Source organism: Giraffa tippelskirchi, chromosome 4, assembly GCF_054371585.1.
Source record: "Giraffa tippelskirchi isolate mGirTip1 chromosome 4, T2T-mGirTip1v1.2.pri, whole genome shotgun sequence".
NCBI classification, from domain to species: Eukaryota; Metazoa; Chordata; class Mammalia; order Artiodactyla; family Giraffidae; genus Giraffa; species Giraffa tippelskirchi.
In genome coordinates, this window is record NC_137278.1 from 12,825,037 (window position 1) to 12,841,387 (window position 16,351).

General features: G+C 43.3%; 3 protein-coding genes across 3 annotated transcripts in view; 1 reads left to right on the forward strand and 2 right to left on the reverse strand.

Annotated features, from left to right (window-relative positions):
* Nucleotides 1-304: 304 nt before the first annotated feature.
* On the reverse strand, nt 305-1,294 carry LOC145545574 (olfactory receptor 1G1-like). Its single transcript, XM_081590450.1, has one exon. It carries the CDS (start codon nt 1,292-1,294, stop codon nt 305-307), a length of 990 nt encoding a protein of 329 aa, XP_081446576.1.
* A 1,677-nt stretch (nt 1,295-2,971) lies between these two features.
* LOC145545078 (olfactory receptor 1J4-like) overlaps nt 2,972-16,351 on the forward strand; it is a 196,770-nt gene continuing 183,390 nt past the window's right edge. The window contains exons 1-2 of the mRNA XM_081588739.1: nt 2,972-3,122; nt 6,301-6,389. The gene's annotated coding sequence lies outside the window, so the exon portion shown is untranslated. The remainder of the gene's footprint in view (nt 3,123-6,300; nt 6,390-16,351) is intronic.
* On the reverse strand, nt 6,801-7,730 carry LOC145545079 (olfactory receptor 1L6-like). Its single transcript, XM_081588743.1, has one exon. It carries the CDS (start codon nt 7,728-7,730, stop codon nt 6,801-6,803), a length of 930 nt encoding a protein of 309 aa, XP_081444869.1.

The following is a 16,351-nucleotide window of genomic DNA, read 5'->3' on the forward strand; positions in this document are numbered from 1 at the left end:
TCTTTATTTTCATGCATCTGCTCTGAAAACTAAGCATCCAGTATGTTTTAAATGTGAATCTTTCAAATTTATAATGGACAAATCTAGAGAAGGAGGCACATTGAAAAGCCTGGAGTTCTCCTGTGGGGAAGGACTTTTTATGGGGTGGAACATCTTCCCTGTAGCTCAAATGGTAAAGAATCTTCCTGCAATGTAGGAGACCCGGGTTCGATCCCTGGGTTGGAAAGATCCTCTGGAGAAGGGAATGGCAATCCTCTCCAGTATTCTTGCCTGGAGAATCCCATGGACAGAGGAGCCTGGCAGGCTACAGTCTGTGGGATCGTGAAGAGTTGGACACAACTGAAGTGACTAACACTACACTCCTACATCTTCCCCAGCCAAGGAGTCTCCACAAAGCTCCCTTCATGTCGCTGTTCCTCAGGCTGTAGATAAAGGGGTTCAGCATGGGGGTGACCATCGTGTACACTACAGATGCCACCACTCCAGTGTCTGCTGAGTAGAATGATGTGGGCTGGAAATACACCAGAAAGACAGTTCCATAGAAGAGAGTGACCACTGTCAGGTGAGAGCCACAGGTAGAGGAGACTTTGCGCTTCCCCCCAGCAGAGGGGATCCTGAGGATGGTGTGGATGATGTGGGCATAAGAGACCAGGACACAGGTGAGAGGGACCACCCCTGAGAGGGCTGCTTCTGCAAACATCATGAGCTGAAACATGCGAGTGTCTGAGCAAGCAAGTTTGAGGAGTGGGAGAAGATCACAGAAGAAGTGTGGGATGGCGTGGGAGGCGCAGAAAGAGAACTGAGACATGAGGAAACAGAGGGAGAAGGCCAGGAGGTGGGAGCGGAGCCAGGATGCGGCCACCAGCAGCGGACAGCGCTGGGGGCCCATGATGGTGGTGTAGTGGAGAGGAAGGCAGATGGCCACATAGCAGTCATAGGCCATCACAGCCAGTAGGAAGTCATCCAGCAGGGCCAATTCCATGAAGAAGAACATCTGCACGAGGCACCCAGTGTAGGAGATGGCGTAGTGCTGTGTGTGGATGTTGAGCAGAACCTTGGGGACAATGGTGCAAGAGAAGCAGGTGTCGGTGAAGGACAGGTTGGCCAGGAAGAAGTACATGGGGGTGTGGGGGCGGGGGTCAGAGCTGATGGCCAGGAGGATGAGCAGGTTTCCCAGCACGGTGACCAGGTACACGGCCCGGAAGAGCCCGAACAGGAGAGGCTGCTGCTCTGGGTGTTGAGAGAAGCCCAGGAGCAGGAAGCCGGAGATGCTGGTTTCATTTGTAATGCTCATTTAAAGGAGAAAAGTGCAAGGAAAATATTGCTTCAAAAACTTATATCGTTCAAAGCCTTTGTCTGTTTTCTGTGTTTTTTTTCAAAGATCACAGAGATGTATAGGTGTCTCTTGCTTGTGGGCATGTAAACATGTACAGATGTGAGAACTAAGCACAGTGATTGGGAGACTTGTTGGGAGATTCTGCATTTTAGTTGTATTCTAGGTTGTCCTGTAGACTTTCTGGTTGAGGGTTGAACTGGAGATTAGCTGGGAAGAAAATTCCCAAGTCTTAGTCCATGCCTATCTTTTCAAGTAGGAAAGCTATCAATTTCACAGGCTTGTGAAGTTTGAGTAAGATATCATGGGGCTATGCATTTACTAGAAAATTCTGAAGGATTGTCCTTTCTCTTTCTCTGTCTCTTGTACGTGTGTTTTGTTCAGGAGTAGAGAAGGGATACTAATTATATAGAAAGATCATAATTGTCACTCAGATATTCTTCATATGATGGGAATATCCTCTTTTTCTTTTGAAGATCCATCAAATAAGCTAATGTGGATGAAATTACTTTATAAGCTCAAAGGTATTTGACAAACAAGAGTTACCATCATCAACACTGTCAACATCTTCAGTCCTTAGGAATGTTGGCTTTGATGTCCTATAGACTGGATGGACTTATTTCCTGGCTGTGTAATCCTTTGCAAACTCCACATCCTGTTTTCTTTTTGCTTCAATTTCCTCATCTGTAAATTATGTGCATACTTTGTATAGTTACTGTAGCTCATCAATGAGATGACATATTCAAAGCAGTAGCACAGAATAGGTCTTCAATAAACTGTGATAATAGTTACTAATATTGCTAGAATCAGTAGTAGATAAAATGGAGCCTGGTGTCCTGATACACCAGAAAATATTAGAGGACATGCCTCCTCGCTGTAAACCCTCATTGAATCTTATATTTTTGGGAATTATTTACTATCTGTGAGTCTCATTTTCTTCATCTATAAGATATAGACATAAACCTACCATACAGGACTGTTGACAATATCAAAACCCTAGGATCACTTAAAGGTTTTCTCAGGACCAGTGATATAAAATACACGATGAGAGTTTCTGCATTTGGATGTGGGAAGATGAGCACACAAACGGGCAATGGCAGCCAGGCCAATGTCACGCTCTTTGATGTGGTTATTCCTTCTGGGTCTGACAAACCTTTATTTTCTACCAGCCCCCTTGTGAGCTGTAACCTTGAACAAGTTTTCTCAGTCTTTCTGGCCTCAATTTCTGTATCTGAGTAAGGAGGATAATTAACAATACCGTGGTCAGGACTAAATTAGATAAGGATTGTACCGAGCTGGAACAATGATTCATAATAAATGATCCTCAAACACAGCTTCCTCTGATATTGTTTTCTCTTGATGGAGTTAACAAAAGGAGGATGCTTTCTGGGGCAACCAACTAGTCCTCTATGTTTGTGCAAGACTTTCCTGCTTTCAAGATGAAACATCCCACTTCCAGGAAACTCCTTCAGTCCTGGGCAAATTGAACTTGGTCATGGTCTGTGAGAAGCTGGGCTTTGAAACCTGTGAAGTTTCATATATGGAATTGTACATGCCACTGTCAACAGTGTTATCATCACCTTGGGTGGCAATGGTCTGACCTAGGAGTACCATAACAAAGCATCCACTGTGACATGTGCAGATCCAGGTTTGAGTCCCAGCTGTACCATCTTGGTGGAAAACATTTAACGTATAAGAACCCCAGTTGTGAAATGAGCCTAAATAAGCCTACTTCACATCATTCCGGGACTGAAGTTAAGAAGATGGGCTAAGGCTTTCTGAACTATCAGTGGGTGTGGGGCTTGTTACTGTCTTTGGGTGGTGGCATAGAATGATTCTGAAAGTCACTCAGGGTAGAGTGAGCTGTGAGTGAATTGTCCAGGCATCATGTAGGGGTCCTGAGCACTGTTATGACAGCTACAATGTCTTGACCTCTGCCAGGGGCTTGGGGACCACTAATCTACATGGACTTCAGGCTAGACTCTCTAGAGGGTCATGAATATTAAATCAAGACCCTTCTCATGATGGATAAGAGAGCCAGGTTGTATTTAAGTGAAAGTCGCTCTGTCAACTCCGACTCTTTGCAACCCTATGGACTGTATCCTGCCAGCTCCTCTGTCCATGGAATTCTCCATGCCAGAATACTGGAGTGGGTAGCTGTTCCCTTCTCCAGGGGATCTTCCCAACCCAGGGGTTGAACCCAGGTCTCCTGCATCGCAGGCAGATTCTTTATCGTCTGAGCCACCAGGGAAGTATTTGGCTGAGAGTAAAGAAGGGGCAGGAAATAGGAATAAGGAATAAGGGAGGAGGGGTGTGTGTGTGTGTGTGTGTGTGTGTGTTGACCAATGTCTCCCACCTCTACCACTCAGGTCTTACCTGGAAATTCTGACTATCCTCAGATCTCGTCGCCATCACCAGGTGTTGGGTCTGCCTCACTTGCTCAATTTGCCTACCTGTCTTCTCCTAAAGAGGATTGGCTAGAACCTCAGTTTTCTTCCTTCCCTTTCTTCCAGCACAGACTAAAGACCCAGGGCTGGAGCAATCTGTCCTCAGGCACAGGGGCTAGGAGGAGCTGTGCGCTTTTCATATGGAGTATCTCCTGGGACTCACTCCCTGATCTCTTAGTTAGAGCCAGGATGGGGCAAGAGTCCAGACTCTCAGCTGTCCCCTTGGGACCCTGGAGTGCTGAGTCTTGGCAGTATCAGACTGACCAGGCCTGGGAATCCTGATAGAACTCTACCTGATGCCCTTCCCCTGGATACAGGAGGGAGAGGGCTCCATCGCCCCAGCCCTAACTTACAATGGAGTTCACATGCTCTAACCCAAATCCTTATAAAGAACACCTATCGCGTCCCAGAAAATAAACAATAACAAATGAAACTGAAGAGATTTGATGAAATGTGAGCTACACAATCATTGTCTTCAGATTTCTACAGTTCAATACATAGAACAGGTTGTTCCCTGTGACTCCAAAGGGTAGAGATAAAGCTCATTTGTAAAAATCTGCTAAGTAATAGAGACACTTCTGTATACAGGATTTTCTTTATATTTCTTAAATTGTGAAATACATCATATATGAAAAAGAGTTTATAAACTATATAGAAATAGTTTTCTTATAGTTTTGCTATGCTGTAGTAGAAAATGGCAACTTGCTCCAGTGTTCTTGACTGGAAAATTCCATGGACGGAAGAACTTGGTGGGCTACCGAGTTATGGGATGGCAAAGAGTCAGACACTACTGAGTGTACACACACACACACACAGCAGCAACTCTGCACATATGCATAAATTGTGTATTGTTTCCCTATTTTTGTCTTTTGCATGGCTGGAATCATTTTGTTTCTTTCACTTCTTTCTTTCTGAACTGTTTATATTAGTACTTTCTCATTTATATTCATGCTTGTAGCTACAGGTCATTCTTTTTTTTTTTATTGAAGTACAGTTGATTTATAATGTTGTGTTAATTTCTGCTGTACAGCAAAGTGATTCAGTTGAATTTCAGAACTGAAGCTAAGGGAGTGTGGACTCTAATTATATTGTGTGGTTGTACTATATTATCCATTTTGATCTTTTTTCTTTTTTGGCTGAGCCATGCAACATGTGGAATCTTAGTTACCAGACCAGGGATCAAACATGTGCCTCCTGCAGTGGAAGCACGGAGTCTTAACCACTGGACACCAGGAAAGTCCTTCCATTCCAATCTTAATGGACATTTGAGTTTGTTGCCAGGTTTTTGGCATTTTCCCCCAAAAGGTTCTTTATCTCAAGTAGAACTCCTCTTTTTATCATTAAAAAATGAGAAAAAAATGACATTTTCCGTTGTTCACTTTTTCTTAAAAACATTTCTGCAGGGAAATTGGAAAAACTTTCAGACCACCATCCTCTAAAGAGAACAACTCCACAATAACAATCATTTATCATTCCTTTGTTCTACTACTGATATTTTAGTGACAGCCTAACCTTTATTATTTTAGCAGAAAAGTCTAGAGAGCTGGAATTTTCCTCCTTATTTCTTTTGTATTAAGTTGTTAGATTGTTTCATAGGTGAGACAGGAAAAGCACAATAAATGAGGTCAGAACATCAGTTTATTCCATTTGGAATATCTGCACTCATGAATTCTTGTACAATCTCCTGGTGTGCCTATCCAACTTTCCATAGGGTATCTACCAACGAGTAGAATTGTTTGCAAGGTATTAGTTAACGCATTAGTTTGGGTCTTCTGAGAAGCAGAAGCCAAGGTGGGATTTGGTGTGTGAGATATTTGTTGAGGAGGTGGCAGGAGAAATCAGAGAGAGCTTTCAAGCCTTGAGACCTGTGGAAGTAAAGAGAGAAGAAAAAAGGATGGGATAGGAAGAGTTTCTGACTGCAGCAAAGTGCCAAGAAAGTTTTTGACTAGGCCAATGCAGCGTTGAGTGGTGGGAAGGTGTCCTAGAATTAAAATTATCCACCAGAAGAGTCCTGTAATTCTCTGGAGATAAGCCTGCCTTGGTATCCCGTGCATGCTTAACCATTGGCTAGGAGAAGCCTGTATAAGCATGGCTTGTGCTGTTTACTGAAAAAAAGAAGCACAACCCCAAAGCTGAGAATTATGTTTTATTGGGCAGAAATGTGTATGTGTGTGCTCAGTTGCTCAGTTGTGTCCTACTATTTGCGACCCTGTGGACTGTAACCCACCAGGCTCCTCTGTCTGTGGAATTTTCCAGACAAAAATACTGGAGTAGATTGCCATTTCCTTCTCCAGGAGATTTTCCTGACCTAGGGGTTGAACCCATATCTCTTGCATCTCCTGTATGGGCAGGTGGATTCTTTACCACTAGCTAGTATACTGAGAACTTAAGCCTGGGGGGCATCCTCTTAGGTAGCTCTGAGGGACTGTTTCAAAGAGATAAGGGAAGATTTGTGAGTTGACCCGTGTAACTAATATTTAAAACACCTGACTCAGGAAGTTTCTCCTTGCTTTCCATCAGGACACGTATTGCAGAGCCCTGGTCATGTATGTGTCACACAAGAGCCAGAGACTACGAAAGAAAAAGAAGGAAACCGTGTGTGTAATGCAGTAAGTCATCAATACTCATGTCTTACTTGTTTTTGCCAAAAGTATAATAACCTTGTATTGCAGGTGTCTCCTTTGCCTTACTGAGCTGTGATTAATTTTGAAGACAGGAACTACTATTGATTTATCCTTGCAATATTTTCATATTTTGCCATTTTGCAACTGAATGCAATTCCTAGCACAGAGCAGGTGTTTCATAAATTCTTTTTTTTTTTTTTAAGTATTTATTTATTTATATATGGCTGCACCAGGTCTTAGTTGTGGCATGTGGGATCTAGTTCTCTGACCAAGGATCGAACCTGGGTCCCCTGCTTTGGGAGTTCAGAGTCTTGGCCACTGGACCACGAGGGAAGTCCCTGTTTCATAAGTTCGCATTGAGTGAATGAATGCTGAGGTGTACCTCTAGAAGTTATGCTAATCTGTCTTCCTCATCAGCTTTTTCATAGCCTGTTTCATGTCCTTGTTCCTAAGGCTATAGATAAAAGGGTTCAGCATTGGGGTAACTACTGTATAGATGACAGTGGTCACACGGTCCTTTGTCACTGAGTAGGTGGACAAGGGGCGGATGTACACAGATATTACAGTTCCATAGAATAGTGCCACAACTGTGAGGTGGGACCCACAGGTGGAGAAGACCTTGTACCTGCCTCTCCCAGAAGGGACTCTCAGAACAGCACGGGTGATATAGACATAAGAGACAGTAATGAAGATGAAGGGACTCATGATCACAAAGGAGCCCTCTGTGAAGGCCAAGAGCTCATTGAGAGAGGTGTCAGAGCAGGAGAGCGTCAGCAGAGGCTGGACGTCACAGAAGAAGTGGTGGATGATGTTGGGCCCACAGAAGGAGAGGCGGGCCATGAGGACGGTGTGGGAGAGGGAGTGGAGGTGGGACACCAGCCAGGATGCTGTCACGAGCTGGAGGCAGCGTCTGGGGTTCATGAGGGTGGTGTAATGCAGTGGGTGGCAGATGGCCATGTAGCGGTCCATGGCCATGGCAGCCAGGAGGAAGCTGTCAGTGGTCCCAAAGGCCACAAAAAAATACATCTGGGCCAGACACTGGGCGAAGAGGATGGCCTTTCTCTGAGTCAGCATGTTCACTAGCATTTGTGGCACGATGACAGTTGTAAAGCAGACGTCCACCAGGGACAGGTTGGAGAGGAAGAAGTACATGGCGGTGTGGAGGTGGGCATCCCTCTGGATGGCTGCAATGATGACCGAGTTGCCACTCACATTGACTAGGTACATGGCCAGGAAGCTGGCAAAGAGCCACACCTGCTGTTTGGGGTCACTGGTCAGTCCCAGAAGGAGGAATTCAGTGATGTGGCTCTGGTTTCCCCTCATCATTGATCTCCTGCAAATAAAAAATATAAAGGAATATTAGGTGTGTGTTGTGTGCCTTGGGGTCTTCAGTCTGGTAGAGGGGATATTGCATAATTTATTCCAGCTTGTGCATCCCATGAGGGGAATCATTCATGTAGACCACCGTATATTCTATGATATAACTTCATATGGTCGGTCTTGGCACACCTTGATTTCAATTCCAACTTTGCATCTGACTCATCTTGAACAGGGTGCTTCAATTCTTGTTCCTTGTCCAAAAGATAAAACTTGTAATATCCATCTTCTTTGGGTAAATAGCAAAGGTCTAAAAAAAGTGTTCAGAAAGGATCAGTTTGCTTGATTTCCCAACCTGTATCTAAGATATCCCTTTGCTGTGTCTGGCCTCTGTTATTAATCAGCATGCTTATCTTTAGCTGCCTCCTGGCCAGATGATTCTGGTGATGGACACCCAGTTCCATCATGGTGGGGAACTATTGAGGGTGAGTGGCAAATTGGAGAAATGTCTCTGGCAGAAGGAGCCTATTTAACCAACATAGAATTTGGTGATTTAGGCAGATAGATGGACATCAAAGAAGAAATACAGGAACTAAGAGGCAGGTGCTCTTATAGGCAAGAAGCATCAGAAGGTTGGTAGTGTGGGCCATGGAAATGTGAGAAGATGCAGCATTCTGGCAAAAAACAGTGACCTGATTAGGAAGGTGCTGAGCCTCAGAAATAGTTCGTTTCTGTCCCCCAAAGGCAAGAACAGGGGAGACTGAGCCAAGGCTCCAGTCTGGCAGGAATAGATGCCCTAGTTGTCTATCTACCAAGTTGGAACTCAGTTAAAAGGGAGCAAGACCAGAACTGATTGGGACATAGAGTTTGAAGCAGCCAGCAGCCATCTGGGTCAATAGTAGGACCACTGAGTTACAGAACATGCACTCCCTGTGTCCACCCTTCCTAGGGACAGAATTATCTTCAGAGAAAACAGCAGAAAGGAAAGCCTACAAGTGGTGGTCAAATACTCCCAGAAAAGGGAGGGTAGAGTTAGAGATGCAGGTTTTGAGTTAGAGGAAATCCACATCCTGTGGGCTTCCCAGGTGGTGCTAGTGGTAAGGAATCCACCTGTCAATGCAGGAGATGTAAGAGGCATGGGTTTGATCCTTGGATTGGGAAAATCCCCTGGAGGAGGGCGTGGCAACGCACTCCAGAATTCTTGCCTGGAGAATCCCCATAGCCAGAGGAGCCTGACCAGCTAGAGTCCATGGAGTCACAAAGAGTCGGACATGACTGAGGCGACTTAGTGTGCATGCATGACACATCCTGTATGCCTTATGTCCTCAGAATCTTTCTGATCCTTTTGAAGGGTCAAAAGCAAACAGGAAGTACTAATGATACATTTTTGATGCTTAGTGATCTTGAATGAAAGTCACTGCTCTGCTTAGGAGAACTCAGACTTTTTATTTCTCCTCTAATACACTAACAAGTAGGTGCATACAGTAGCATTGTTTTCTGAAGCATTTCCTTTCTCTCTGAGATACTGAGTGCTTGGTTCAAATTGAAAGGGACCAGTAGGACATGGACACCACCTGGAAAGGTGTATGATGAAAGCACTACCAAGGCAGGGTTCAAGTCTGTTTCACTCCCCATTGTTTCAAGTGACTTGCACAGGACTTGGCTAATCATAGCTGCATAATGAAACCTGACAGATTGAACCAGATACATCACCCCTGATCACCCCTTGCAAGATTGTGGCTTTTACACTAGCAACTTGGAGACTAGTCTCCAGGGATCAGGAGAGTCAATGGGAAAATTTGGTGGTTTGGGAATTGGTTCTGGTTCAGATACTTGCTGCTTCTGCTGGGAATATTTCTATGTTTCCATCTATTTTCTCACCTGAAAAATGGGAAAAATAGAATATCATTTCTAGAAGTTTATTATTCAGTTCAAATAAGACGGCATATTTGATAGTGGTGAGGTTGTACAACATTATGAATGTACTGAATACCACTAAACTGCACACTTAAAAATGGTTAAAATGGCCATTTTATGCTACATATATCTTACCATAATAAAAAAGAATATATTTTTATAAAAAAACCTGGCATATTTGAAAAGTGTTTGAGATCTACACTCAAGTCCCATGGGCAGAGGAGCCCGGTGGACTATAGTCCATGGGTTGCAAAGAGTTCGACATGACTGAGCGAAATCTACAAGGTTCTATGCAAATGTTATTTATACTACTATTAATATTTCTTTTTAGTATTCTGTACCAAAGTGGGTAGATGCAGTCTAGAGGGAGCCAGGCAGAAAGTAAGGGGGCTAGTGTGTTTAGGGGGAGGAGATTGAAGTGGTCATCGGAAGGCAGGTAAGTGCTAAGCTGGAGGTGAGGAAAGAACAACAGGGTGCGTACCTAGGACTAAATTGGTCTTTCCAGGGAAACAAGGTATTAATTAATTGAAAAAATAGAAATGGTAAGAAAAACCATTTTCCTCTCAAGAAACCTCGGCCCCAAATGGTTTTAAGGTAAATTATACCCAAGTTTCAAGAACATTTCATGATACAATAATCCTGCTCCTACATGGATATCCTAGAGAAATTTCCATCCAGGCAGATAAAAACTTATGGATGAAGATATTCTTGTACACATTCATGGTCATGGGGAGCTTGTCGCAATCTGGGTGTCTATCACTGGGATGGCAAGTGTGATAGAAGAGTACTGAGGGGTACACTGCACCTGTTTATTTATTTATTTAATTTTATTTTACAGCCAGGCCATGGGGCATGTGGGATCTTAGTTCCCCCATCAGGGATCAAACATGTGTCCCCTGCATTGAAAGGTGAAGTCTTAACCACTGTACCACCAAGGAAGTCCTCAATGCAGCTGTTTAGAAGCAACTGATGAGAAGTATTGATAGCAACACTGGTATATTTTGAAAACATAATCTGAGTGAAAAAGTAAGACAATAAGTGAGACTCTATAACACAAAATGATTTATATACATTAAAAATGCAACACAATGATATTCATTTCATAATGTATATCAAAACATCACATGGTATAGCTTAAAATATTTAAAAATGCAACAAATCAGAAAGTCTGTCTATACACAAAGTTAAACCTTAAGCATGTCACCATGGATGAGGGCAGGAGGAGTGGGGCATTGGTATATAAATTCATGTGTGATTGAGGAAGATAAAATAAGAAAGGGGCCCAGTGTTGGCAATATGAACTGGGGTGTGTGGTTAACTTAATCTTTTGCATCTGAACTCTATGAATAAGGAAAAGAATACTGTATCAAGTCTTAACTTGAACTCAGGGGACTTCCCTTCCTTCTGCTTCTTGGAGCATGAACCCATCAGGAACACAGATGCCAGGTTATCCAACTGCAGCATTTCTGGTAAACAGTGACCACTGCCTCTTAAACTGTGTCCCTTGATCCTTCATAAATAAAACTGAATTACATCTATGTCTTGGTTTTAAATGCCAGAGCCAAGGATTCTACTAAGTCTGACAGTACCAGCATCCTCTGTTAGCTGACTTTACTCTTTGCTAGTGATGTTAGTGCGGAGAAGGCAGTGGCAACCCACTCCAGTACTCTTGCTTGGAAAATCCCATGGACAGAGGAGTCTGGTAGGCTGAAGTCCATGGGATTGCTAAGAGTCGGACATGACTGAGCGACTTCACTTTCCCTTTTCCATATCATGCATTGGAGAAGGAAATGGCAACCCACTCCAGTGTTCTTGCCTGGAGAATCCCAGGGACAGGGGAGCCTGGTGGGCTGCCGTCTATGGGGTTGCACAGAGTCGGACACGACTGAAGCGACTTAGCAGCAGCAGCAGCAGTGATCTTAGTTATGCTTTTCCTTCATGGTTTGATTCACTGATTCATAATTCACTCAGCACATTTTCACTGCATGCCAACCAAGGGGCTCAGAAGAACCACTATAGCCATTCTGATGTTTGAAAGTAGCAACCTGTCCCCATTCTTATTCTCTGGGTGAATTTTTCCCCAGTCTCTTCCAAACCTTACCTAGTAAGACTTGGCATCATTCCACCATCTATAGTCACCTTTTTGAACTACTGGTTGGCATGGCTGAAGCTCCCTATGTGATGGCCAAGTATTTCCTTTTAGACTGTAAATTTCTGGGGGAAATTTGTAAAATTTTAGGTTGTTGATGATGGAAATGATCTTTAGAAGTTATCCAATTCATAGGTTTCTGAACTGTGCTTTCTTGGGGGGACTCAGAGGGCATGCCAGGAGGGGCTGAGAAGCTGAACAGAATTCTTAATGGGGGAGACTCTAGGTCTCTTCCTCTTTTATTGGAGAAATTTTGCTATCTAGTGTTTTACACACTGCATTACTTCAAGAAATATTAGGAAGATGTAGTTGAAAACAACATACTCACTTTATGTAGGGAGAACTTGAGGCTCAGAAAGGAATGATTTACCCAATACCTCAATCCTTGGTTCGATCCCTGGGTCAGGAAGATCCTCTGGAGAAGGGGAATAGCAATCCACTCCAGTATTCTTGCCTGGAGAATCCCATGGACAGAGTAGCCTGGCGGGCTACAGTTCATGGGGTTGCAAAGAGTCGGACAAGACTGAGTGACTGATACTGCTACACTACACTGCTCAATCTCCCCTTACTAGTCTCATGGGTCAACTTATGGCCCAAGCTGTTCTGAAGATGCTCAGAGGCTGGGGTAAGGCCATAGCATCTGAAACCTTCCTCAGTAGCCCTGGTTTTGGGGACAACCAGGGGCTAGGCTGGGCCAACAGAAGCTAGGTTCTATCCGACAGCATCAGGGCAGTTACATCTATCCCATCTTAAGTACAGACCTTCCTTCCTTGGGCTCTTACCCGCCAAGAACAAATCCTTCTTGTGTTTATATATATGGGGAAGGAGAAACAGGGAATTGTGGAGACCATTGGACCTGGTTTGTAGTCTCAGCCATGCTGAGCCTCATATTATGTCCTTGTAAAAAGAGGGTGTTTCGCAAAATGATCTCTCAGTTTCTAATACATCAGGATTTGTAGGATTTAGGCATAGTGATGAGGTTGAATATAATGGCTACTTACTCAGAAAAGGGATGATGATCTTTGGGGTGGCTCATTAGCGAGTCCAGGCATTTTCTCAGTCTCATTGGCCTTGGTGATTAGGGGAGGAAGATGGAGGTAGGGAGGTCGGTAGAGCTCCTATATCAAGTGAGGCTTTATGTGGGAGCTGATGGGACTCACTAGACCCTGAGAGTTGTAAGTGTGGTTATCATCTCAGACACCTCTCTCTCTGCCTTTAGAGAAGTAATCTTTCAATGTAGCCCCAGGCATCTGGGACCCAAGGCTGTCTCCCCTCCTTAACTACCATCACTGGCCTCCGAAGATTTACTCCAATCATGAGTAAGAGTGGAGACCCAAAAGGAGGTGACTGTCCTCTACATAACCTCATGCCAAGGAGACACACAGTCATTCCATCTACCAATCTACCACCCTCAGGGAGCTCATTAAGAAGCAAGGCTTGGGAGAAGAGTAAAGACTATGGAAACTTAGGATTCTGGGGTGGCAAGTTTCTTCGAATCTTTGATAATTAATGGCTTATTATTATTATGATTTTGCAGGGTGTGGAGGTAGGTAACTAGAGAAGGCTTGAACCTGAGGTCATCCCTGGGATGGAGGAATGATGTGTGGTACCATGGAAAGGATCTTGAGAGTGTAGATTCCTGGGCTCCAGTCAGCCAATTAGTTGTGATTTGGGGCAAACTCTTAGCCTCTCTGAATTTTAGGTTCATTATTTATAGCGTGGGTTTTTTAGTACCTGTGTACCAGATAGTGTTGACTAGAGAATTACATAAGCTCAAGAATGAGAATATGTTCACACAGTAATAACCACGTATTGAACAATTATGTGGCATTTTATATACAGCTCTTCAAGTGCAGTACCCTTGTTTTAACAAATGAGGGAAATGAGACTCAATCTCACCAGATAACTTGCCCAAAGTCACATAGTTTGGAAGTACTGCAGCTAAGATCAAATTCAGGGGTGTCTTGCTCCTAAATTCCACACTTCCTCTACTTTGTCATGCAGAAACTACACCTGAGAATATCTGTGATGACTCCATCTCACTGTTGTGAAGTGGTATCTCATTATAGTTTTGATTTGCATTTCTCTAGTAATTAGTGATGTTGAGCATCTTTTCATGTGTCTGTTGGCCATCTATATGTCTTCTTTGAAGAAAGGTCTATTTAGGAATTCTGCCCATTTTTTATTGAGTTTTTTTTGTTGTTGTTGCTATTGTTGAGTTGTATGAACTGTTTGTATATTTTGGAAATTAAGCACTTGTCAATCACATTATTGGCGTTTTCTCCCAGTCCGTAGGTTGTCTTTTTGTTTTGTTTATGGGAACTGGGAGAAAATACCAAAGTAACTGGGAACATGTAAACCCATGGCTGATTCATGTCAATGTATGGCAAAAACTACTACAATATTGTAAAGTAATTAGTCCCCAACTAAAATAAATAAATTTATTAAAAAAAAAAAAAAAAAAAAAAAAACAAAGTAACTGGGAGAAAATGCCAAAGATGTGACTGACGAGGGCTTAATTTCTGTGAGAGGGCCTCCCGGGTGGTGCTAGTGGTAAAGAATACGCCTGCCAAAGCAGGAGACATAAGAGATGCTGGTTTGATCCCTGGGTCAGGAAGATCCCCTGGAGAAGGAAATGGCAGCCCACTCCAGTATTCTTGCCTGGAGACTTCCATGGACAGAGGAGCCTGGTGGGCTGTGATCCATAGGGTCACAGAGTCAGACACGACTGGAGCCGACTTAGCACACAGCACATTCTGCGAGAAGGCTTTAAGTTTGATTAGGTCTCATTTGTTTATTCTTGCTTTTATTTCTATTGCCTTGGGAGACTGATCTAAGATGCATATTTTTTTAGCTTTATTGAATTATACTTGACAAATACAAACTGTATGTTTAAGTTGTACTATTTGATGTTGTGATATATGTGTACATTGTGAGATGATCACTACGGTCAAGCTAATTAACATTCATCACCTCATATAGTTACTTTTTGTGTCTGTGTGTGTTTGTGTGCATGTGTGTGTGGTGAGAACACTTAAGATCTACCTTCTTAGCAGATTTCAAGTATACAAGACAGTATCATTAACTTTAGTCACCATGCTCTACATTAGATGTCAATAATTTATTTGCTGACATAACTGAAACTTGGGCTTCCTTGGTGGCTCAGAGGGTAAAGCGTCTGCCTGCAATGCAGGAGACCCAGGTTCGATCCCTGGGTCAGGAAGATCCCCTGGAGAAGGAAATGGCAACCCACTCTAGTATTCTTGCCTGGAGAATCCCATGGACGGAGGAGCCTGGTAGGCTACAGTCCACGGGGTTGCAAAGAGTCGGACATGACTGAGCGAGTTCACTTTGTTAACTGAAACTTAGTACCCTTTGGCCAACTTTGCATAATTCTTAACAGTTAAGACATTACCAGTTGAGGCACTTTTAATGCTTATCAGATATTATTTTCTCTTAATTTCATACACTATCTTTCACTACCACAAATATTATGCATAGAGTACATTCTGAGGTTTTGTGCTGATTGCTTTCTAGTCATCATTGCTTTCAGTCTCTACAATAGCACACTGAGGGATGTACTATTATTTATTTATTTTTGTGTTTAAGTCATATCCGGCCCTTTTGCAACCCCATGGACTGTAGCCCACCAGGCTTCTCTGTCCATGGGATTTCCCAGGCAAGAATACTGCAGTCTGTTTCCATTTCCTTCTCCAGGGGATCTTCCTGACCCAAGGATCAAACCTGCATCTCCTGCATCGGCAGGCAAATTCTTGACCACTGAGCCATCAGGAAATTGCACCTATTTATTTTTTATTTCCACAATAAAAGTTTACTTCTTGTTGATACGAAGTCCAATGTGAATGTGACTTCCATGCAGTCCTTCAGGGTCCCAGGATTCCTCCTTCTTGCAGCTCTACCCCCTCTATTTCCTCAGGGGCATCTCTTCAGCCAGTAGTTGGGTTAAGAGAGAGGGTTTCAGGTGAGGAGACTTGAATGAATCAGGATGAAAAGTGGTGTCTATCCTTTCCACCCCACATTCTTTTGACTAGAGCTCAGTTACATGGCCACACTGAACTATAAGAAAAGCTGGGAAATATGGGCTATTTATGTACTCAAGATGCAAAGGTCACAACAGGCTTTGAGTGTCATTTCATTAAAGCCTGAACATGGAGAGAAACAGAAGTGTAGCTATGTCCAGGTGCCCGAGGGAAAGCATTTCAGACAGTGAAAATGGTCAATTCAAAGGTCCAGAGGTGGGAGCAATCCATGTTTACTTAACGAACACCAGAGATCAGTGTTTCTGTGCAGGAGTATGTTAGAGATCAAACAGCAATACATGAAGGCAGAAAGCTAGGGGCTGGATCATGTAGGATCTGGTGGCTGTGACAAGGCTTTGGCTAGTTCTCTGAGTGCAGTAGGAAGCCTTGGGTCATTGCACAGGTTTTAGCAGTGGAAGAGCATGATCTAACTTATATTTTTGCTTCCAAAGTTTTAGGTTGAAAAATTTCAAATTCACATAAAAATGGAGAGAAGATAGCAATGAACTCTTATCTAGCCTTCA

Bases quoted from the DNA above. Each gene is read 5' to 3' on its own strand.
- LOC145545574 (XM_081590450.1), bottom strand. From the start codon at position 1,294: ATGAGCATTACAAATGAAACCAGCATCTCCGGCTTCCTGCTCCTGGGC.
- LOC145545079 (XM_081588743.1), bottom strand. From the start codon at position 7,730: ATGATGAGGGGAAACCAGAGCCACATCACTGAATTCCTCCTTCTGGGA.